This window comes from Harpegnathos saltator, unplaced genomic scaffold (genome assembly GCF_003227715.2).
Source record: "Harpegnathos saltator strain DR-91 unplaced genomic scaffold, Hsal_v8.6 scaffold8, whole genome shotgun sequence".
Taxonomy (NCBI): Eukaryota; Metazoa; Arthropoda; class Insecta; order Hymenoptera; family Formicidae; genus Harpegnathos; species Harpegnathos saltator.
Genome location: NW_020230648.1, coordinates 1,213,059 through 1,236,392, shown reverse-complemented (window position 1 = coordinate 1,236,392; position 23,334 = coordinate 1,213,059). Strand labels below are relative to the sequence as shown.

The 23,334-nt window shown below is 47.5% G+C and overlaps 2 protein-coding genes across 4 annotated transcripts; both read right to left on the bottom strand.

Annotated features, from left to right (window-relative positions):
- Nucleotides 1-785: 785 nt before the first annotated feature.
- LOC105181676 (mucin-5AC) lies at nt 786-15,578 on the bottom strand. 3 transcript variants are annotated; one of them, XM_025306737.1, is made up of 6 exons: nt 15,246-15,578; nt 7,773-7,920; nt 7,596-7,686; nt 7,152-7,255; nt 6,612-7,051; nt 786-6,448 (listed from the first exon to the last, which is right to left on the bottom strand). In XM_025306737.1, the coding sequence occupies exons 2-6, from the start codon at nt 7,885-7,887 to the stop codon at nt 2,456-2,458; spliced, it is 4,743 nt and encodes a 1,580-aa protein (XP_025162522.1). In that variant the 5' UTR covers nt 7,888-7,920; nt 15,246-15,578; the 3' UTR covers nt 786-2,455. The 3 variants fall into 3 exon arrangements, with proteins under 3 accessions (XP_025162522.1, XP_025162520.1, XP_025162523.1); XM_025306735.1 differs by lacking the exon at nt 15,246-15,578 and adding an exon at nt 13,340-14,015; XM_025306738.1 differs by lacking the exon at nt 15,246-15,578 and adding an exon at nt 8,869-8,936.
- A 1,101-nt stretch (nt 15,579-16,679) lies between these two features.
- LOC105181632 (uncharacterized) lies at nt 16,680-22,565 on the bottom strand. The gene is made up of 2 exons (XM_011138527.3): nt 22,366-22,565; nt 16,680-17,159 (listed from the first exon to the last, which is right to left on the bottom strand). Exons 1-2 carry the CDS (start codon nt 22,523-22,525, stop codon nt 16,957-16,959), a joined length of 363 nt encoding a protein of 120 aa, XP_011136829.2. The 5' UTR covers nt 22,526-22,565; the 3' UTR covers nt 16,680-16,956.
- Nucleotides 22,566-23,334: the final 769 nt, after the last annotated feature.

Genomic DNA, 23,334 nt, shown 5'->3' with positions numbered 1-23,334 from the left:
CCAGCAAGCAATCCAGCACGAAAACAAGCACCGTGTGCCGCTGGCTTTATTGCACCAGTTCAGTAGTGCAGCTAAACAGAACAGACCAATAGATGCATATGCGTAGCCTCTCGTTTCAACCAATGAGCGTCTAAAAAAATTATGTTATGCTGTAAATCAATATGACATTTTCCTAGATATTTATTGGTCGAGGCTGGCATATGCTATACATATGTATCTGTATTTTCATTCATTCATTCAATATATGGCTCTGAGCAGAACTATTACACTCCTTCTCTTACGCCAATCACTACGATTTTGGAAATAAAAGAGAAACAGGGACAACGCGTATGTACGCAGTCCCCAAGATCAAAAATATGCGTAGTTACGGGAACCACATTCAACCGCCGCGGATGCGAACAAAAGACTCATATGTATCTGTATTTTGTGTGCGATGGTCCTAAAGCTCGTATCACATTACAGACTGTAAAACCGATTGCACTGCCATGTAGTGAGGTTAATATCTAATTATGTACTAGTTTTATTTCACAAAATCCCTCTGTTATTTTTAATCAGTAAAAACAGAAGCACTTTTACTCTTAAATAATTAAATATGTAATATTGCCGCATGTAATAACTGAAAGTAATTTGCAGCGAGTAACGTTAAAATATTATGCGTAAGTACTCGGAAGGGGTTAAATCGTTGCTACATAAGAAAAATTTATTAAAGGAAATACGCGCGCGCGCGTGCGCGCGCACACACACACACACACACAGCACAAAAATTGTACCTATTAATGTGTATGTCGAGTGTATAATGATGTATTTTCCGTTTACTGACATACATACCTTGGTTCTTCGAAGTCAATATATGTAAAACACAAGAAATGCACTCTTGATCAATTCGATCTCTGCCTTACAAATTAACAGATGCTTTCACGTACGTTTCTTTATCGTAATCAATAATTATAAATATATACAATCACAAAATAATACAATTAATATGATACATGCGACATACCGCGAAACTGCGTATAACATAACAATTATTGTACAATTATATAGCGTAACGCATGTAACTAATAAGTAAATAAGTAAAACATAACATAAAGTAGGTTACTAACAATGCCATTCGGATTCAACATTCGTTGGAAAAATTCCTCTCATACTTTCCAAGAATGCGTCATGCACGTTCAATTTCCACTTCGTAATAAAGATCTGTTTGTACGCACCAAACTGTTTTCGCATCATATACCTTGATATTAACAACATCAAATTAATATCATCAATATTAAACGAGTCAGACACTTTTTTAAACGGAGCATTGATCCTTCGTGAATGTATACATTCTATCCGGAGGAATCAGCCTGCTTGTAAAGCAGAGATACACTCGGATAGCTAAAAACGTAAAAAAAAAAAGACAACCTGTGCGCGAGGTCTGGCACACATTTTTGTCGGCAGTTTGTTAACAGAGGAGATTCAACAGAATCTGCTAACAGAGACATTGCATGACGTTAAATTGACGGCACAACCGATCAAAAGTTGTCGTTCTACAATAGTTTCAACGAAGCATATCGTTTCGATTTATCTCCATTTGTTTAATTTGTACATGTTTTTATTTTCAATGTGTTTAAATGGAACATTGCAGATCCTGTCAAGATATATAAGCAAGCTCTGTCAACACAAGTTCAATGCAAACATAGATAGTTGCTATACATCTGCTACGATATTCTGGTCTGATCTGTTGCCAATCTGCCAACACACTGCCAACAATTTATGTAAGTCGTAAGCCACGATAGAAAAAGAAAAAAATCGCATGTTCTTTTCTCTGACACAAGTCGATTTTCAAATTCTCACTTCCGGAATGTTATGAAACAATATAGCCTCGAATTGGTAACGCGGTTTCATGCATACCAAATTCACTAACATCTCAAGTGTACGTGTGAAAGATGCGCATCTTTGATAAATTTGAAAAAATAAAACTCGCTCTCTCTCTCTCTCTCTCTCTCACATACACACACACACTCACTTTCTCTCACCCTATATACGCCGTATAAACCTTATGATATACGTTCGCTCTCCCTGGTTGGGAGATTGCTCGACTTCGCATTGCGTAAGAAATCGTACATAGTAACGCTGTGTGCGTCTGCAATCGGGAACGATGAGAGTCGCATGCATCCTTTGATTCATTATGGCAGTGTTTCGCCTGACAGCCCATTAAACAACATCGCGTGCTTCCTCTTGCTTCTGCTCGTGCCAGTCCTGTTAGTCGAGCTGTTAGTCAACCTTGGAGTCTCTCAGTAGTCGAGTAAAAATATAGATTTTCTGCGTGACAACCGTGTGTATGATAGCGGCATGATCTCCGGCTGAGACGCGATCACTATCGCTGCAGAGGAAGCAAGTTGGAAGTTCGCGGTCACCGATGTCTCGAAGAAGGTTCTATGTGAAACTCATCCCGTCGACGGCGAAGGAACCATTACGAACGCTCAACGACATCCTTTTTGGTCTTCACGGCGACGTCGTGGGCCACTATGGCGGCGTCACTTACGACGGGAGTCTTTCGCTCGATCTTGTCCGCTTTGGACTCCTCGATGTGTCCATCGCTCTTGATCGTAGCATTCAGGCTCTTGAGAAAGTTCCCTAAGTGCTCGGCGGCCTCGGGATTGTTCGCCCATTCATTCGATGGGAAGACCGCGAGCAGTCTCTTCTGGACTATCTCGGTGGTCAATTGTTGTTTGGCATCAACCGATTGATTGGCGGTCTTGCTCTTGTCGTCGGCAGTCGTGGTCGTGCCTTCGATAATGTTACCGTCGCTCGGCTTCACAACCGGTTCAGAAGATTTCGTTGTGTCCGTCGTCGTGTGGCTGTCAGTCGGCGTTGCCGAGTCCGTCGAAGTCGCGCAACCCTTGCCTGTTAGACTCTCCACTGTGACTGAACTGGAATCCGGGCTCGCTGGAGATTTGCAGCTTCTTGTGTCAACCTTGCTTTTCGGCGGACTTGACAAAGTTGCCTTCGCAACAGTGCTGACTGCTCCGCTATTAGAAGTGTTGTTACCATTGCTATCGCAGTGACTAACGGCGGTACCGTCGTTCCGCGAGCTCACGCTGTTATTGCCAGGAGGTGGCGACGGCGAAGCCGTCGACGATACCCTTGGGCTTGCGGTATCATGATGCTGCTGCTTCGAATTGTCCATCGACTCGTTTCTGGTTCCCGCGACTGAGTCTTTGGAATGATCGATATTCTGGTCATTGCTCTTTGCAGCGTCGGCGTTGCTACGCGAGGAGAATTTGTTCGCGTTCTCGGCATTCGACGAATATCTCGTTTGCACGCTCAAACGCGGAGGAACGCAACTCTCATCCACAGGAGTTTCGTTGCTGCGTTGCAACGTCGCCGGCTTGCTCGTGTCACTCGGCAAGCTTCTGCTGCTGATGGACTTATCGACAGACTGCTGCTGCTGCTGCTGCTGCTTGTTGATAGGAACTGCTAAAGACGCCATGGACGACCTGGCGGGCTTCACCGGCGCACACTGAGCAGCCAAGTGAGTCTTATTTGGGGTGCCGCTACTCAACCCGCTGGAGTTCACGTCGCTGTCGCTGCCGCCGACCACGGCGGACGCAATGCTTTCTGCGGCGGCGCGCGGCGATGACGGTAGTCTCAGCCGTCCGTCCATCTGGTACTGTTGTAGATTCGGCGACTGGCTTAGCACGTAGAGACTCAAACTCGGGAAGACGGACGTGAGATTCGTGCCGCCGCGGTTGAGGTCGCCGAGAGTCGGCGCATAGACAGGTGCACGCGACGGCGTCGGGAGCGGCGGACACTCGTTGACACGGTGAGCGGCAGGCGTGAGAGAACCCGGTGGAGCACGGTAATACCTGTGACCACCCATGAGCGTCACCACTTGACCTTGATCGGAAATACCGTCCGGCAAACTGTCCCTGTTGGTCATTTTGTTGTTAGCTTTGTGCTTCGTCACAGGTTGAGGGATCCTGAGAGTGTGCATGTCCATTTTCTTGCCGCCACCACTGAGATCCAGAATGGACTCCTGATCTCTTCTGGAACGCTTCGCCGGCGTTGTACCTCGTACTTGCTGCTGATGCTGGTCGCTTTGATCGGTCTGCTTAGTGAGCGGCAATTTCGTTTTTGTCGGTGCTGGCATTTTGATCTGGCCAGTTTTTAGTGCCTTCAACACACGCGGATCGACTGACCGGTCATTCAACGTGATAGTTGGATTCATCTTTCCCAGCGCTACTGCCTTGCGACCGTCGTTGCTGTCGCTTGTCTCGGCATACTGCCCAGAAGTTCCTGGAGACTTCGGCGAGGTCAGCGTTATGCTCAGACTCGACGGAATGTTCAAGCCGCAGCCGTCTAAGAGATTCCTGGTGTCGCTGGAAAGTAACGGACCGCTGGGGGTTTTTGCGTTCACGTTGGGCACTGAACGACTTGGAACATTGTGGTAGTCGGATATACTGCTGCTCGTTTTGCTCGCGGGAACCATGTGTTCCGACAAAGCGCGCGGTACCTTTGGCGGTGATGCATTCGGAGGGGCTTCGAGCTGTTTCTTAGGCCCTTGATTTTGCGGCTGGGTGTACTGCCGCCTGCGCTTCAAGTCATTGATAGGGACACCCGGTGGACATTTTCTTTTCACAGCTCCGGCCGGGACAATCGGCGGATCGCTAGAATGGAAAGTATACACGTCCATCTTAGCCGCCGAATGACCACCGTTCGCGTTCGCCTTGACGCTCGCACTTGCTGAGCTGCTGGTACCCGAGCTGGATGACATATGCGTGTCGAAATCGTCCAAAAGTTTAGTCGCATAAGTACGCTGATTACTTGCTGGCATCCCACTGACACGTTTCACGACCGTGCTTGCCGAGCTATTGCTGTTATTCACGCTCGGGCCGCTGTTCTCGACAATGATTTTACTTTTGACCTCGTCGACCACACTGTGCATCGTGGTATCCTTCTTGGGAGGTCCCTCTATCTTCGGCATAGCGTTATCTTTTCTCTGAGAGTAACTGTTTTCACCGGCTGTACTGAGGTTTCGGATAGAAGACTTCAGCTTGACGTTCTCCGCCAAGGATTCCCTGGCGGTCAACTGAAAACCCTGTAGGAACTGCTTCTTGTCCTGCTGCTCAACCGGCTTCTTCAGTGCGGTTTTTGGCATGCCAGCAACACCACTGCTGGGAGATGTCTTCTCGGGCATCGGCCGATCTACAAATGTCACTTTGCGTCGGTGTTTCTCCTGCTGCTGTTGCTGCTTACCTTGTCCCGGAGGCGACAAGAAGAGCTCTTTTCCAACGTCCTTTTGTAAGTCCTTTTGCAACGGTTGAATTACTAACGCATCTGATGTCTCTTTTTCTAATTGTTGACCGCAACGCACCATAACATTACTTATGACTTTCGGTTTCTTCGTGTTCGTGCTGCTTGCCGGCGAACATTGTTTCAGTGTAATTTTCACGCCGTTGGAATTCTGCCCGTTCCCTATACTCACAACACTGAATTCAGGATTTGCAGGTTTCACGTCCGGCAGAGCTCCGGTAGTGGCGGTCGCGTTTGCTTGCTCTTTTCCGTTCCAACTAGTCGATGTACTCCTCAGCACTTCGTATCTGCCGTCTGGATTCTTCATTATTTTAATCGGGCTCTTCATCTGCTTATTGTTCGTATCGTTGCTCGTTGTCGCTGTTGTCGTCGTCGTCGTCGTCGTCATCGCCGTCGTCGTCGACGTCGACGTCGACGTCGACATCGCCGTTGTCGTCGTCGTCGACGTCGACGTCGCCATCGTCGTCGTCTTCGTTGCCATCGTCGTCTTCGTCGCCGCCATCGTTGTTGACGTTGCCATCGTCGTCGACGTCGCCATCGTCGTCTTCGTCGCCGCCATCGTTGTTGACGTTGCCATCGTCGTCGACGTCGCCATCGTTGTTGTCATTGTAGTTGTCATTGTCGTCGTTACTGCCATCGTCGTTGTCGTACTTATCACGGTCGATGCCGATGTAGTCAATATTGTTTTTGCATTCGTCATTGTTAACCCTGATGATAACGTAGTCTTGGTTACTCCATCTTCCGTGGCTGTCGTTGACGCCGACGCCGACGCCGACGCCAACGGCGACGCCGACGTCGTCGTTATCGTCGTCATCGTCGTCGTCGTTATGGTTTTATTCGCCCCGGTTTTCACGGTTAACTTGTCATCAATCTGCCTGTTGTCCGTGGGTGAATCCGCTTTGTCACTCGTAACTTTACTCAACTCTTTCGCCATAGACGCCTCATCGTCCGCCAGTTTTGCGTCCGATTCCGGAGTCGCTGATCGATCAATGGAAGCGTCTGAATTACTGTCATCCTTCGCATTGATAACAACAGCATCGTTCGGTGGTAAACATGCTCCGAGTCCTGGAGTCGACGGCCTTTGGTGCAACGGAGCCTCGAGTCGTTGCTCTTCTTGCGCCACTCGGTAGAAAAATCTCATCGGAGCAATCTGTAAGAGAGGAGAGACAAGGTAAATGAGACAGTTGCTTGCCAATAACCGAAGTCAACTTACAATTGTACGTTTGCAAGAATTCTAATTTATTTCACGATATCTCAAGTCATTTAATGATCTTGAATTAAAAATTGTAAACACATCAAGTTTTTTCAATTACTCTTTTCCAAGCGTAAATGTAAGCAACGTCCATGAGAGTCCAGTGCTCCGGGAGTGGCGCACGCCGGTGGCAGATCTCGATGGTGTATCTCGTCATATCGACACTGTACTTGAGCGCCAAGAACTTCTTCAGGTGCGCGATGGTCACCAGAGCCGGGCACTGCAGATACCTTCTGTTGTTCCCGTTATTATGATTGTTGTTGTTGTTATTATTGTTGTTGTTGTTGTTGTTGTTGTTGTTGTTATTGTTAGTATTAGTATAACTGTCGTCAGTATCGTTGCCATTCGAGTTGCTCGTATCCGTGTCCGTGGTGCTCAATATGGCCAACGGATCTACTCCCGGCGGTAGGTACTCCAGGCTCAAACTCACCGCGTCCTCCGGGGCGAAGATCAATCTTCCGCTCACGTCTTCGCCACGTTGCTCCGGTGTAGCGGAGTCCGCTGTTGGGAAATTGATATATTAGATATACCCGGAATATCGTCACTTGCATCATGAAAGGTGTGCAAGATGTTAAAAAGTTTGAGAATAGCAAATATATACCGTGCTCGGGATGCTTTTTATAAAACTCTCTCCTTTTCCGCATCTCCTTGTGATACAGCCCGGGTACCAGTTTGTACACGATATCTTGTAAAGCCTTGTCGGCTCTGAAAGAAGTCGTATTCATGAATAACTCGATAGTGACATAACTCCCGGAATACATGAGACTTTGGGCAATATTTATAGTCAGTTCTTATATTTAAAGCAGTCAGTAAGTAAGTTAATCTTAAGGTGCTGTAAGGACTGTTCCATTAGCTGCATCGTGGAATGAAATTAAATCGATCCGGAATATGGGATCTAAGAATACCACATCTTGGCTATTTTCCAATCTTCTCCTATTTGCAGTAATTTGTCATATCTACATTTATATTTCTTCGTTTATAATAATTTTATCGCAAATCATATCGCAGACTTGTACGAACAAACGATTAATGAACGTGGTTTTACTTGATATTTGGTTTAGCCTTGTTGAGCGCATGTTTGCACGATGGACAGTGCGCTGATTTGCTGAGATGCTTCAAGATGCAGCTTCTGCAAACTAAATAATAAAAACGCAGCGCATTAGTCACCGTAAGTGGTAATCGATAAAAATCCAGAATCAACTGAAAGCTAAACTTCACTCACAGGAGTGTAGGCACTCCACCACGGTTGTGGCGTCTATAAGATAGCCCCGGCACAGAGGACAAATTAGATGAGGATTGACCTCATGTAAAAGCGCTCTTTTGCCAACACCAGCCATCTCTCCGTAGGAATGAGTTGCAAAACGTGAGATCTGCAAAGAGAAACGCAAACATTTTCATCGTTCGCCTGAGACTCAAACGCAAGATTCAATTGATCACTGGTATCGACCTCATTGAAAACGATAAAAAACGTCACGGTGCATTTGAACGCCACAACGATACTCGGATTATATATCTCAAACTTCTCCTACTAGGTATACGGGTGGTTCAGAGATCGGTTATTGATTTGAAAAATATAACATTTTTTACAGCTAATATACGTCCAAAATCTTTCTTGCGGACTATGTTAGAACCATATAAAAATTCGAATGAACTTTCGGGCCACCCTGTATGTAACAACAGTGACACAATAATACAGACATCTCATCAATGAATGTTACAGTTGTACCGTCGCAACGCGTTGCGACGGTACAACTGTAACATAATTTTCCAACAGTGTAAGGTCGCTCGCATATTTTACGGACATCTATCGGCGACACGTTAATTAATGTCGAGATAAAAAAAGAAGATAGCTCCTTGTCACGCTGGAGACCCGTTCGCGAGAGCCGCAATTTTGCAGCTCTCGTTTTGTTTGAATTCGGCGAGCTTTGAGCTTGTCACAGACTAGCAGCCGACAATGGTTCATGTAGAACCGGTAGTGTCGTGTCATCGACGTGTATAGTCGAATATTTTTCCGAAGGCTGCTCGCTCTCAGGCGCTCAGGTAGCTACGGCCTCGTTGCCCCCGCTGCTTCCCGCCATCCCTTTCCGATCCGACCGTCCGCCTGTAGGCTACAACAGGGATAGGATGCGTCCTCTCTATCCCTGTCTCTGTTTCGAAACGTCCTTTCCGTTTTTCCGCTCGCTCGATGCGGTTAAACCGCCAAACGTCCCTTGCAACGTATACACGTATTCGCGTGTGTGCACGCCCGTCGAATACCTGGCGGTATTGATCGAATATCGCAGTATTTTGCGGCCTGACGATAAGTCTCTTCGTCTCACCTAGTTTTATTGCATCAAGCGAGACAAATTTCGCGAGCGGCGCTGCTCGCTCTCTCTCTCTCTCTCTCTCTCTCTCTCTCTCTCTCTCTCTCTCTCTCTCTCTCTCTCTCTCTCTCTCTCTTCCGTTTTATCCTTCTCCTTTTTGTTCTCACACTTGAGCAGTGGCAGAACTCACAAACGTGTCGCCATGAGCGTATATTACGGACAGAGGAGACCTCAGCTGTCATATGGAGGCAGATTTCTTTGTATCGCGATCAGTCCGGCGTATTTCACTTTTACTCCTTTCCTCCCTTTTTTAAGCGACTTTCGGGCGAGAGACATGATCTTAAATCTCGTAAAATCGAGATTTAAATATACGGAGAGGAGGGGAAAGAGAGAGAGAGAGAGAGAGAGAGAGAGAGAGAGAGAGAGAGAGAGAGAGAGAGAGAGAGAGAGAGAGAGAGAGAGAGAGAGAGAGAGAGAGAGAGAGAGAGAGAGAGAGAGAGAGAGAGAGAGAGAGGAGAGGAGAGAGAGAGGAGAGAGAGAGAGAGAGAGAGAGAGAGAGAGAGAGAGAGAGAGAGAGAGAGAGAGAGAGAGAGAGGAGAGAGAGAGGAGAGAGGAGAGAGAGGAGAGAGAGAGAGAGAGAGAGAGAGAGAGAGAGAGAGAGAGAGAGAGAGAGAGAGAGAGAGAGAGACGACGTTAGTAATGCGGACGAGTGAGCTTCGCCGGGACATTTGTGTTTCGTTTTTCGTGGAAAATTTATGATAGATAAGACGGGACGAGAGGACGAGAGGGACGACTTCGCACGCCGGCGAAATGTGTATTTCGTTTTGTATGTTCGGTCGGCCCGTTTATTAATCGAAAATTCGAACGACGACAAGCGGAATATTTCGCTCGACCGTCGATCTCCTCCCCCCCTTTATACCCCCGCTTTATCCCGCCGGTTAGTTGCTCGGATTATTTCGCCCCCGAGGCGCGCCCAAGGTGCACCGCGCTGTTCACCGCGGCGTTCTGCGATGTCTAGTATACCTACACGTCTATTTATATCGAGCTACTTCTCGGGACGAAGGAGCGAAATTCTCGGCGCGCAGCGCACCACGGCGAACGAGATCTCGCGTTTGCGTGGATTTCGCGAGGAGGCCGTGCGGAGTGTCCCCGCGTAATGTCGCGGAGGACGCGTCTCCCGCGGCATTGATTAATACGCGCGGAGTTGTAAGCAAGCGGAAGATGCGCGAAGAAGTTAACGCGACAGCTCTGCCGACGTCAAACGGGCACGCCGGAGAATCAAGGAACCTCGCGCACCTTCGCCTCGATCTCGATGTTGCATCGCTCCGTGCTGTACACCACGCGGATCTCCCTCGAACTACACATGTGGTTTCTGAGAATGTCGCAGGATATCGCAAAAGTCACTCGCAAATATCGCTTACATATGCACGGGATGCACGCTACGGAAAGTATTGTATAAATAATTTGCGCGCACTAGTTGCCGCACTTAGGTCTTATCGGCCTTTGATACTTATTGAACGAGAAATTCTTCTACGCACTGAGAGTAACTGCTAGTAAATATATATCTGAGAAACATATGTAGATCTATGTATATATATATATTTTTTTTTCAGTTACACTATTATATAGATATATAGATATACCGGGTGTAGGCATGCTTTTCAGATATAACAGAAAATTTGTACGTACAAACATTTTTCGTTTTACGATCGTATCTCGAATATACAGAGAATATACGCATGGCAATAACGATAAGCTAATTACGCACGGAGAGAATTCTCCACGAAAGATTATTATAGAATTTTGTGACACATCGACATTCTGCTTTAATTTATATTATCCGTCCGTCTCATGTGCGCTATTTATATTCTACGACCTGATGTCTGCCACTAAAATATTCCTTATGTCTCTTGGCTAAAAGGATAAACATCCACAGTCCGGTAGATAAAAAGACTGACACTTTATACTTGTACATTTATAAAACATGACGAACTTGGAAAGTATTTCACACGAAAAAGGCCGGAATGCGCTCTCCGTGTACACTTCTTTCGGGGACTTTTCTCTCGATCCTGTCGATCATACCTTTAATCGTGTCACAAGCCTCGAGGACACACAACGAAGCGTCGCCGATGCGATCCGCCACCGTATAAAAGCTTAAGGTCATTTTACAATACGTGTCGTAAATTGTAAGCCGTAAGAACTGACCAGAATTATAGCCGATTATTTTTGTAATAATCGACCGTGATGATTCGCCAATTCTTACGGCTTACAACTTACGACACGTATTGTAGAACGACCTTTATCGATCAAGCAGGACCACCAAGTCGTCCTGAGATCCGGCGCGTCCGCGTAACGTGATCAACCGGGAGAGTCCGCCGGCACGAGCAAAAAGGCGCACACGTGCTTCGGAAATTAGCACGTGCTGCGGGGAAGTCTCGCTTCCTTGCCTCGCACCGCGATGCATCGCGTCGCGTCGCGTCGCGCGACGCGACGCGACGCGACGCCTCCGTGTCAGCGCGTTGCGCAAAAAAACCGAGCAAAAGCGGACGACGAAGACGGCCTTTGTGACGGAGACCTCTTCTCGGAGCATTGAATAATGCTCAAAGTAACGGTGCGCGCGCTCGCGTTTTTTCTTCCTGCCGCTCCTCGGTCGTGCGAGCGAGCATCGCGCTGCCCTACGAATCGACGTCTGTGCTGCTACTATTACTACGTTGTTCTACTTCGTCTTCCTCCTTATTTCCTGAGATTACTCTCCGTGAGAGTATATCCCGCGTTTCGATCTCCGCGGCGGAGAGGAGGCGATCGGAAGAAGAATCGCTCGCGCGAGATACCGTTTCGGTATGAGGCGGCGGTGGCGCTTAGAAACAGGAGGGCGTCCGACGACCCTCGCAGACGCGTCAGGCCACCGTTCGCAGTCACCTAGCGACCAGAAAGACACAGACCGCGAAAAGCGGACATACCAAGGGAGCGAGCGAGCAAGCTTTTCTTTCGCGCGTCTCCGATGCGAAAGGAAAAGGAAGGAAGCTGGCGTTACGCATGTTGGGATCGCTCGATTGGCGATAACGAACGGGAGATCGATCGATGTTTGGATCGATCCTCGTTTTCGACATAAGAGAGGAGGGGGAAAGAGAGAGAGAGAGAGAAAGAGAAAATAAATCGGATCATCTGATCAAGTAGATGCTGCGAGTCTCGTTTGCGCCGAGATAAAATCGTACGGCGTAATTAGGTGCTTCGCTGTCGTTTGTTGTTAACGTGATATTACATTCTGCAAATATCTGAAATCAGATTCTCCGACGGGGATTCGGGACTTTTATTCGGGCTGAAAAATAAACGTTATCGGGGGAGATCTCTACTGGCGAGCAAACTCTCGGAATCCATTTTGGGGATCGTCTATTTCCTTGAAGTTCGTGCGAGCGAATGTGCACAATGTGGAATGGATCTTGTTTTGCGGGATGACATAGATTTATTAGTTTTAGGTCCTTAATGTTTTCTGTCCTGTGAAGTCTGTGTCCAGGTACCGATTTAAAAACGAAGGATCCTAAATTTCTTGTCACTTTCCAACTTTTCATTCTTGCGCTGTGACAAAAGCGCCGTCATTATGTATGTACGGCGCTCTGTACAATTCCATGTGTTTGGCTACTCGCAAATAATCAATTTTTCTGTCCATTTCATACTTTCAACATTTTTTAAATACTTGAACTACTTTATAATTTATATCAACATTAAAAAAAAACGGCTAAAATTTGGAACAATGTCAATTATATTATTTTAGGATATATACATATATATATATATATATATATATTAATTACTATAATGCTAAATGTACTTCCATGAATGTTTCTTTTCTGAAAATAGTCTAGTGCTTATTTTACAGTTGGCAACGTAATTATAATAGCGAGATAATGAAATATATTCGTCGTTACAGGAGACATTTATGTCGTGTTAAATAACGTGAACGAATCCTCCGTATCTCAATGCCACGATTGACAGTCGTACGTTAATAACATGCGCTAATATTCGACCAGCGATATTCACTTGGAGCAACGTGTTTGTCGAAAAATCTTACGATTTCGTTGAGGATGGAGCGGCGCAGAATGAGAAAACGCATAAATACAAGTATACACGGCGAAGAGAAAACGAGAGAGAGAGAGAGAGAGAGAGAGAAAGAGAGAGAGAGAGAGAGAGATATGGGCAGAAGGGAGAGAGTGATACAGAGGGGGGTGTAGGGAAGAGAAGGGAAGGGAATACATGGGGGACCAGAGAACAGACGAAAGAGAGAAAGAGAGAGAGAGAAGCGTCCGTCTCGTCGCTCCATCTTTCGCACACAAACGCAAACGCTTACCGTTCTCTCTGTATGCACCGTCAACCGGCGGCTCTGTGCGTCGACGGTGTGTACGCGCCATGTATATGTACGTGTGCGTGTGTGCGATTCTACTGTATCGTTGTGTGCGTGCACAATTGCAAGGTATACACGCGTACTTACGTGCGAGCATGCGAGTCTGATGGCCGATGCGCGACGATGAGCGCGAAATAGCGAGATAACGATGTACACTACACGCACGACGTCCTCACGGTGCTATTATTCTAAACGTGTACGAGAAGTGTATCCCCACACGCGCGCGCGCGCGCGCGCGCATGTGTATCACGACGCGCGTTTCACAACGGCGACACACCACGGTGACGGAGGAAGCGCTATGTGGACGGCCTTAGAGGAACGTCTCTCTCTCGGGGTCCTACAACACGTCCTCTCTCTCTCCCTCTTTCTTCTTTCCTTCCCCTTCCCGGCTCTCTTTGTGCAGGGTGGCCAGCCTATGATAATGTCGCGTGGTACGGCGCGATCTCACCGCTCGACGTGCGCGTCACGTTACGGTCGCGATCGGCCGCGAGCATCTTCTCGCGTCCGTCGCGCGGATGCGTCGTCGTGCACCGGTTGCCTCAGCGACACGCCGAAAGCCCGAGGGAAAACTGTTTCCCCGCTGTCGGCGATACGATGGCGAAACTACACAGTGTGACGGGTGGTCACGAAATCATGGGGGCCGGAGGACAGCGCCGCACGGAGCTGCGCGGAACTACACGCGTGACGGCCTACTAACGAAGGACGGTGGCCAAGATAGGTGTGTGTGAGAGAGAGAGAGAGAGAGAGAGAGAGAGAGAGAGAGAGAGAGAGAGAGAGAGAGAGAGAGAGAGAGAGAAGGGAGAGAGAGAGAGCGCGCGCGCATGAAACACACTACTAGAACCAACGACCACGACGTCTCGTGCTGAACTAAACGCAACGAACAGCGGAGTGGGAATGCCCTTTCCCCTCCGGGTACTCTTCCCTTCCTCTCTCCCGCCCGCCCGCCCTTTCCGCCCTTCGAACTCGCTCACGGTCCCCTTACCCTCCCCCCTCCCCTACCTTCGTGCCGCATCGCACCCTCGCAGAGTGGCCACCCCTCCACTCGTTCATCGTTATCTCTCTCCCTCTCTCTCCTCTCTTTCTCTCCTGTCCTTCGGTCTCTGATGCGACTACTAGCACAGTCCTGTTCGTTCTCGTCTCTCTCACTCTCTTCGTCTCGCCTCTCGCGTCTCTCCCCGCTCGACAAACGTGTCGCTCGTCTCTCTCTCCTCCCTTCTCTCATTTTTCTCCCACCGCTCCGGTCGTACCTCCTCGCTACTCCCTGCTCTCCTCAGACCCCTCCGCTCACACGCTATATCACTCTTTCTCTTGCTCACTCACTCCTCTTTCTCCATCTCTCATGAGCTCTCTCTTTCTACGTAACCGGATAGTGTACGTACTTCGAGCTGGCATAGCGGCACGGAATTGCCCCTCTCACAGCAGTGCTGTATGTTCCCTTCCCGCGCGTCGTTACTAGCAGGGATTACGACTACAAGCTCCCTCCTATCCCCCATTCCCGCGCGTCTCACCCGTCTTGCGTTTACCCCCTCGTGGCTTCCTCCCAACATCCAGGCTTTACCATCTCTCCTGCCCACACCGCTGTTACAGGGGCGAGGGAGAGCAGGGAGGAAATAGAGAGAAAGAAAGGGAGAGGGAGAGAGCGAGAGAGAATGAAAGAGCGAGAGAGAGAGAGAGAGAGAGAGAGAGAGAGAGAGAGAGAGAGAGAGAGAGAGAGAGAGAGAGAGAGACGGATTGGCGGCCCTTGTCTCTTCTTTCTTTCTACCCTTTTCCCTTACGCACGCGACCCTCTCTAGCCCTGTGCCTTCTCCCTCTTCCTCTCTACGGACGATTCTCTCAATCCCCCCGTCGCTCAATCATCCTTTCTCCGTGACTCTGGCCGCCCTTTTCTCCCCATTTTGTTCTACGTTTTCCCTTTGCGCTGAGCGACCCTTCCACCACACACATATAGACACACACACACACTCTCCCTCTCTTTCTCTGTCTCGTTCTTTACCTCTCTTTCTCTCTCTTCCTTTTGCACGCCGAGCTCTCTTCGTTCCTTCTTCTTTTTCCCTGCTGGCTCGCCCTTCTGCCTTCTCTCCCTTGGAGTTTCACTCTTTCTTCTTCTCTTCTCTCTTCACTACACGCTCGTCTGCTTCTCTGCCTGGTCTGTAATCGCTTCTTCGCTCGCTCGTTTCCTTCCCTCCGTTCGTTTCCCTTTCCCCCCATCGTGATATCGCCTTTTCCCCTTCTTTTCCCGTCTGTCCCCTCTTCGCTTTCTTCGTAGATGTAGCGAGGAGCTTCGAATCAGGCTCCACGATGTATACGATTCCTCTTTCGATCATCGTTTCCCGCAATCTTTCTCTCCCCCCCCTCTCTCTCTCTCTCTTTCTCTCTTTCCCTCCCTCCCTCCCTCCCTCCCTCTCTCTGACCATAAAGCATATGGCTGAGAGAGAAAACGTAGTCTCTCCTATTGAAATACAAGAGCGATTGTAAATCAGGGCTTTCAGACAAATGAAGGAATCGTTTGTATTTTAAATAATGATATAATGAGTAAGGCAAGAATCGTGATTCGTGCAATATATTTGCACACAACTGTAGTAATTAATTTATAATGATGATTGCGCAAGTTATTATTTATAGCTATGTATATGTACTCGTGAATGTTGCATCGTGATCGAGCGAAAGGCGTATCTACAACAATGTAAAACTAGAAGCCAGCAAGTGAAGTATTTACATATGGCAGGAAAACCGCACGATAAAAAGTGTGCGCGCACAAGTCATCCTACTTTCATATCATTAAGATTAAAGTTGCGAGTCGCGGGTCTCACTATGTAGACGAATGGAAAAAGCTATAAGCTATATTTTCTCTCTCTCTCTCTCCCTCTCTCTCTAGGATAGTTCAGAAAAGAAAATCACAGTAGACATGTAATGTAAGAAAGTAAGTTTGTGATAGCTCATGAGATTATGAAATGTTTCGAATATTTGTTGTGAAAAGAGGAATTGTTGTAGTTACCTAAGCCCAGTCTATGAAAAACAGAAAGACTTCCCTTTCTTCCAGTATAGATGATTCCATCCTTACAATCTTCAATCCTTACAATCCTTATAATCTTCAAATGTTCTATATTTAATTCGGGATGGTCCATATTTTCCTGAACTGACCATTATTGGCTAACTTCTCTGTTGCAAATAGTAAAGAGTAAATTAAAAGCAAGATGCTTTCGTGTGTGTATGAAATATGTGATAAAGGATATCACACATAATTTAAATACAAAATTTATCTTGATACCAAAAGTTACTAATGTAAGAATTAAAGACAGCAACATTAAATATTATTCTTGGATTAAATTGTTTAAAAAATGACAAATTCACAACTGAGAGGAAAAATGAATGAAAAAAAGAGATGTCATCATATTGAGATAATTAATCCTCCAAAATTACTCTGCCATATATTTTTTTTTATTTTAGGAATGGACCAGAACAATTTATTGCTTAATGTATGTTTAATCAATCAGATTAAACGTAAATTAGTGCTAAGTTCTACATTGTCTATACATGACCGTTGGAAAAAAGTTCATTCCCTGCAGTCTTCGGCGCGAAGGACCGTGCAGATCCTTGCTCGTGTTCGACGAGCAGATTTTAAATTCGAATAATTTCGCGTGAATCACACCTCGGGAGAGAACGAATCGAAACATGAATGCATGCGTAAAACATGAAACTAACAGTCATTTTGACGGCGGACCGGTGCATTCCGTACCTAATCCGACATCTAAGATCCTCGTGCGAGTCTTCGTGTGCAAGTGAACTGTAGAGATCTCCACGACGTACGCTATTTGCGCGTACGGCGCGCCTGCGCTGTCCGAATGTATTCCCTCGCGTTTCGTCGACGTGTCCTCTTCCTCCTCTAGGATCTCACGTATCATCACACCTAAATAACACACGCAAGGTCTGATTAGATACCGAATACTCTCGATATACGCCGGATATTAGACCGATGTGTAACATGAATTTTCGTAGAATAAAAAGGGCAATGTGACTAAGCATTTTTTTCAAACAAGATCAGAATCTCAAGTTGCTATATGGATAAAGATAAAAATGGAAAAGGCAAAGTGACAAAAAACAGGTATAAGAGAGCCAAGCAGTAGTATCATATTCTAGAAAATATAGGCCCTCCATTTTAGAAGGATCGCCTATTTTAAGAAAGAAGAAAAAGGAGGAAAGGTCGTTCAGGTAGAACAGAAAGAATAAGTGAATGAGTGAATGAGTCAGTGAGTAAGTAAGCATGAGTAAGTGTGTGAGAGAGAGAGAAAGAGGAGAGAGAGAGAGAGAGAGAGAGAGAGAGAGAGAGAGAGAGAGAAAGAGAGAGAGAAGGAAGGAAGGATAAACGAAAGAGGTGGAGAGAAAACGTTAGTTGACTAAATTATTACCTCCATGTGTGAATCTGTTACAGACAATGCGACTGCAAAAGAATGACAAATAATCTAGATTTGTTTCATCCGAACTATCGATGTGATAGGTTAGAAAGTTACATCTTGAAATGCGCTCACGCGCGATTGATGTCTCGAAACATTTCAAATTTTTACGATTAAATTAGCGGCAACTGTGATATAGTTTGCGATCATGATACGTAATACATGAAATATCAAATTTACAAGAGGAATCTCATTAACCTCTGATCTTTCACTGATAGATATGTGCAACAGCAACAAAAGGGAACCTCAAAAGAAAACCGAAGGGACAAAATGGCGGTTGCGTATGAAATAAGCTTCCTTCGACTAAGATATCGATATGTTTGATACTACATCGACTTTTTGCGATATGATTAACAGCAAACTTTATAAAATGGACTTTGTGACCGAGCAAGTATTATGACCGACATAATGGAGATACCGAGGCGTCGTCGCGTGTCACCAGTCCAACGAATAAATTCCGATATCTATTGCATTAAATCGTATCTCGACGGCGTGTTCATTTTTAGGTCAGTGAGAGACCGATTCGTTTAAGCGAAATCAATTAATATACGTTAACAATGTATTATTAAACAACCATCTATCCAATTTTCCGCAACAATCGCACACCCTGCTCCTCCCTTTTCCCTCTCTTCATTCCCTTTCTCTCTATCACACACACACATACACACTCTCTCATTATTCCGCCGATATTCCTCCTTTGAAAGTTGCAAATATTTATCGGCTGTGATGTAAGCGCAAAATTTTGTGAGAAATATGCAAAATATATGCTTTTGTAATATGCTTAAGATTTTATCAACATAACGTCGACATAAAATAACAAACTATTCTCGATTGTTAATTATTCGAAGCTGATAGACGTCGTTAATAGTTCTCAATGGACGATAATTCGACCGAGCGTGCGTCTATTGTCACATTTTCCCCGAGATGTTACGAATATTTCGGAAATGGGATAGCTTGATGAAAATTGAGCTTATACAGAGAAGAAAGTGGGAATATCATTTCCTCGAGAATCGTATTTTTTGACCTGCGAGGTGGCATTTCCGCATCTTATGTGATTACAATTGAAGACGCTCGTGTTTCGCAAGCGAGAAATTAAAAGCATCCTCTCTTTTAACATCAGGTGGCTACCCGCAATAGATGAAAATTGCAAATAGTCTCTACCCCCCTCTCTTTTTTCTCTCCTGCCCCACCAAATGGCGTCACTTTCCCAATCCGATAACTGTGAGTTTTAGGACGATTTTCGAGACTGTCTCTATTCATCTGACTTGACTCCTCGTCGTCGTCGTCGTCGTCGTCGTCGTCGTCGTCGTCGTCGTCACCAGAGGATGCCGACCAAAATAGTCTCGTGCCCCGCGTGCACCTCCTCTTCTTCTTTCTGCTCTCTTGTCCCAACCAGGGACTCTACCCAACCGTTCGTTCATCCATTCGAGAGGCTTTCTCTTTTGATGAAAACCCTCTTAAAGAGCGCCGTCTCACCCCCCATTGTGACGATCAGCTAGGAAGATCTGTACGGTTCCAGTCGGCTGCTCGGCGCGAGGAGCACGACGAATGAGACGCTGCTATACCTCGATTGGGGGCCCCACGTATAGCGACCTCTTCTTCACTTCCTTGGCCCTTTCTCCGAGTGCGCTCTGTTCCGCGAATCGTTCCCGTTCCCCGTCCGTGCGTGCGTACCTAACCTGTATAGGTGATGATGCGTGGGCGGCTCCATCCGGCCGGCGTGTACGTGCACGTGTGCGTTCGTGGGAGTGCGCGCTCACGAGCGCACTCCTCCGCGTACTTGTGTGCGTACGCGTGCATACACGACGTGCCGTACGCGCGTACGTGTGTGTGTGTGTGTGCGCGTCGGGATCCGCAGTGAGCCTGCGCCGCGATATCGGTCGATAGGACGCTTTTGGGAAACGCTCCACGTGTTTCGCGGGGGAGTCGAGCAGCACGCACGTCTTGCGTATAAATATACCGGCGGTTTCTCTCGCTTTTTCCGACCTCTTTGCCTCGCACACCGCGAGGCCGAGGCTGTCGCGTCCCCTGCGAGGACGACGGCTTCCTCACGCCTGGATATGTCACGTTCGGATATGTCGTTCGTTATCCGTCGCACGGCCGGCTGCTCTTGCATGTGACCACGATGACGACGTGGTGGGCGAATATGCCCGAAGGCGGTAGCGACGATACGTAGAGCGTATCGATTCGAACGTCCCGCACCGATTTTAGGACATTCGCGACTCCGCCTCGCTCGACTCTCCTTCTGCCGCTCGGCTAAGAGGGGGTGCAGAAGGGTGGATATTAGACGCGTGCTTGAGGAATGACGCTCGCCGAGTGCTTCGTGGACGTTTACCCCTGAGCGCGATGCTTTTCGTATATATCGACATCGCGGAGGAATCGATTTCTCGCTGTTTCAGCGCAAAACCCGCCCGACGTATGACGAGTGTATATCTACACTCAATCTCCGCTGCTGACCGGCAGCTCGCAGAGCGGTTTGGCTGATTAACGCGACCAACTCGCTGACTCGTGGAATGCCTCGTCGACTTTGCCGTTATCACCGCTAACGATCCTATTTTTCTCTCAAGCGTCCATACGATCGACTAATTGGCGCAGCGGGAACTTATCAATTGACGCTCGAAGGCTCGGCAAACACTCGCGTTATCGGACGAGACGCCTTATCGCGATTGATTAATTAACGGCGCGCCCGATCGATTTCCATTTCAATTTCCCCGATGACTCGTTCCTATCTCTCTTTGCGCAATATTACAGAATTATTCGCCGAGCGCGCGCACGGTCGTGAGGTACATGCTGCTAGCAGCGCGCGCATACATCACGCACGACGTCGGGCGACGGATCCATTCGTAATTCGTATCAAAATCCAACTCGCCTACGCGTAATCCGCCGCCACCGCCGTCGTCGTCGCCGTCGCTGCCGCTGCCGCTGCCGCTGCTGGCGGTCGTCGCTTCGATAAGAGCGAGGCGGCTTGTGCGTCTTCGGGTGGGGCGGCGGGAGGGGGACGGGGAAAGCGAACAGGCTCTCGCATTCCCCGGAGCCCCTCCTGACGCGGGTACATTATTCATTCTCCACTACATTCGCAGGCACGAGGGTGCGGCGCGCCGTGCGTGTGTGCCGCGCGCGCGCGTACGTACGTACGTCTGTGTGCGTGCGTGAGTACGCGCGCGCGCGCATCGCGTCCACGCGCGAACGAGACGGAAGAGAAAGAAGAGGAAGAAGAAGAAGAAGAGAAGAAAACGAGCACGACGACGACGACGACGACGACTCATATGCGGAATGGTGGCGGAAAGGGTGCCGGCATTACGACGGGCCCCCGTTTCGTGGCGGGGAAGACTGAAAAAACTGAAAACCCGAGGAGCGCCAATGGGAAGAAGCGAGACGGAGCGTGAGCGAAGGAGAGGGAGATAGTTGGCGCGCGATGTCCCTTACACACGATGATGCCTTGACTTGTCCTTTTTTACCCCGACTTGACGTCGATAGATTTCGCTTGTTCAATCGATTCAACCGAATCCGGTAATATTTTCCGGCGAAAGTAAATCGTGATAAGACGAGGATCCAGACGCTATTCGTCACAAAATCGCTTTTCTCCACCTCTTCTTTTCTCTCCTCTCCCCTCTCTCTCTCTCTCTCTCGCTCTCTCGCTCTTTCCTTGGGACTTTCTTAGAATAAACCCGTAAACTGCGTAGAATTGCGAGATTGCGGATTGTTAAGCTCGTCGCCGGACATCGTCATCGTCGAGTTTGGAACAAGTATGTGTAACTTCAATCCTATGAAGTTACATTGTACTACGAACCAAGGGCGTGGATGCATTATCGCATTGTGTAACCGTGCCTCGTTCCCTCGAGCGCGCTCAGCCCTCTTCACTTGCCCGTGGAGGCTGCAGCCAATCAGCGGCCGCGGTACGTGGCCGCAGGCTGACTCTCTCGCATCTAATGTAGGTTGTCGAAGGCAGGTATCGGTACCCTTTTCCTATTCTTGTTTTGCTCCTCTCGCCTTGCACCTTCGAGTGCAAGAAGAATCCCTTTTGGTTACCTGACTGAGGTATCCGTCAAGGAAAGATTCCAAAAGGTCACACAGTGAGGATCATACAATGAAGATCATCAATTACCTACTACGGTGCCTTTCGGAGGATCCTAAAGTACAAGTAACTTAAGATCGTAATTGTTTTTACCCGAAACAAAAGATCTCACGCGGCTCGAGGAAAACGATTGTTATCAATATTCTACGATTTCCTGAAAGCGACCGGGTTTATATTCGCCGTTCATATAAAAAGAAATAACTTACCGCGATGAAGATCTTTTATTGTGCTCGAAATGACAAATAAACGTGAAGGTTCAAGTTGCGATCAGCGGAGACTGAGTCCGGTTGCTTTCAGAAAATTGCAAGATTTAATGACGATCGTCGCTCTCGATATCCGTGACGAATCAGTCAAAAATACAAGCTAGTGATGAGTTTCTCGATTGCATTCACATCGTACCTACTTTATGTTTCCACCTACGAAGTCGCGAAGTGACGTACAAAACAGGGACAACAAGAGTCAATAGAAAATTATTAATATTAATCACTGGAGCAGGCGCCCATGCTGCTCGGTATTGATTAATAATTGGTCAAGCAATCCAATTATCGCGGCCACAATTGCAGCTTGTGCCACAATGACATACGTACCAGTTATGTACCAGACGCCGCTACATTCGCCATTTTCACGCTCGACCCCCGAACCAACTTTACGGCCGGGTTTCCCGTCCCGAGTTTCGTCACTACCACCCATACGGCTTACAAACCTCGTAGAGTCTACGGAGGAAAAGGATGGATAATGTAAAAACATAAACGGAGAAACATGTTGAAATTAATTAAAAAAAAGTAACAAGGCCAAGGACCGCGACATAAAGGAAAGAATAAAAGAACTTCGTTACTCCCCCCCCCTTTCACGGTGTACATGAAATTAAGAGCGACCGGCAGAATAGTCTCAATAGTATAATTAGGTACTAGCCTACGTAAATTTCTTACTTTTCTCATTTCTTAATTATGTCATTTAATCTCAGCGTAGTTATACACTGGGAGAGTGACACCACCACTTTGCGTGATCTTCCCTTCGCACTGCACGAATACGTAAATCGTCCCCATCGCGCAGGGGTCCCGGAGGCGGAGCCCCCTGGCCAACGAGCCAGCTGGCGAAGGGGGTGGTGAACAGGCTGGTTGTCTCATAGCCCTCATGGTGTTTACACGCACACATGCACGCACATGCATACGACACAATAATGCAAAGTAACAAAAATGAAAACGTTAAGATACAACAAGTTTAAGAATTCGCGCGCGCGCTGATGAACATATAACGCTAATCACCGTTAAGACGCGACAAGGCCGAGAAAAAACGAGATACCGAGAAGTACAATGTTACAAGCTAACTGAAAACAATTCGCACTCTCGCCTGCAATCAAGCTATCAATTTCAGTAGAAACAACGCCAGCGAGATGTTCGTCGGTGATTTTAATACGCTTCAATTAATCGTCCTCGGCTCTGCTAAATGCTTGTAGCTTCGATGCAAACGTTTATAAGCCCTGCATCTTGTAATTTGCGAACAGGTGGAACAATCGCTCCAGAGGACGAGGAGGCTTCGGAGATGACGGGGCACGA

Excerpts from the sequence above, each read along its gene's own strand:
- LOC105181676 (XM_025306737.1), bottom strand. The coding sequence starts at position 7,887 with ATGGCTGGTGTTGGCAAAAGAGCGCTTTTACATGAGGTCAATCCTCAT. Across the intron at positions 7,687-7,772 it reads GGTGGAGTGCCTACACTCCT|TTTGCAGAAGCTGCATCTTG; the intron begins GTGAGTGAAGTT and ends TTTATTATTTAG. Across the intron at positions 7,256-7,595 it reads AAGGCTAAACCAAATATCAA|AGCCGACAAGGCTTTACAAG; the intron begins GTAAAACCACGT and ends GACTTCTTTCAG.
- LOC105181632 (XM_011138527.3), bottom strand. The coding sequence starts at position 22,525 with ATGTTTTTACATTATCCATCCTTTTCCTCCGTAGACTCTACGAGGTTT. Across the intron at positions 17,160-22,365 it reads CGGCGTCTGGTACATAACTG|GTGTGATGATACGTGAGATC; the intron begins GTACGTATGTCA and ends TGTGTTATTTAG.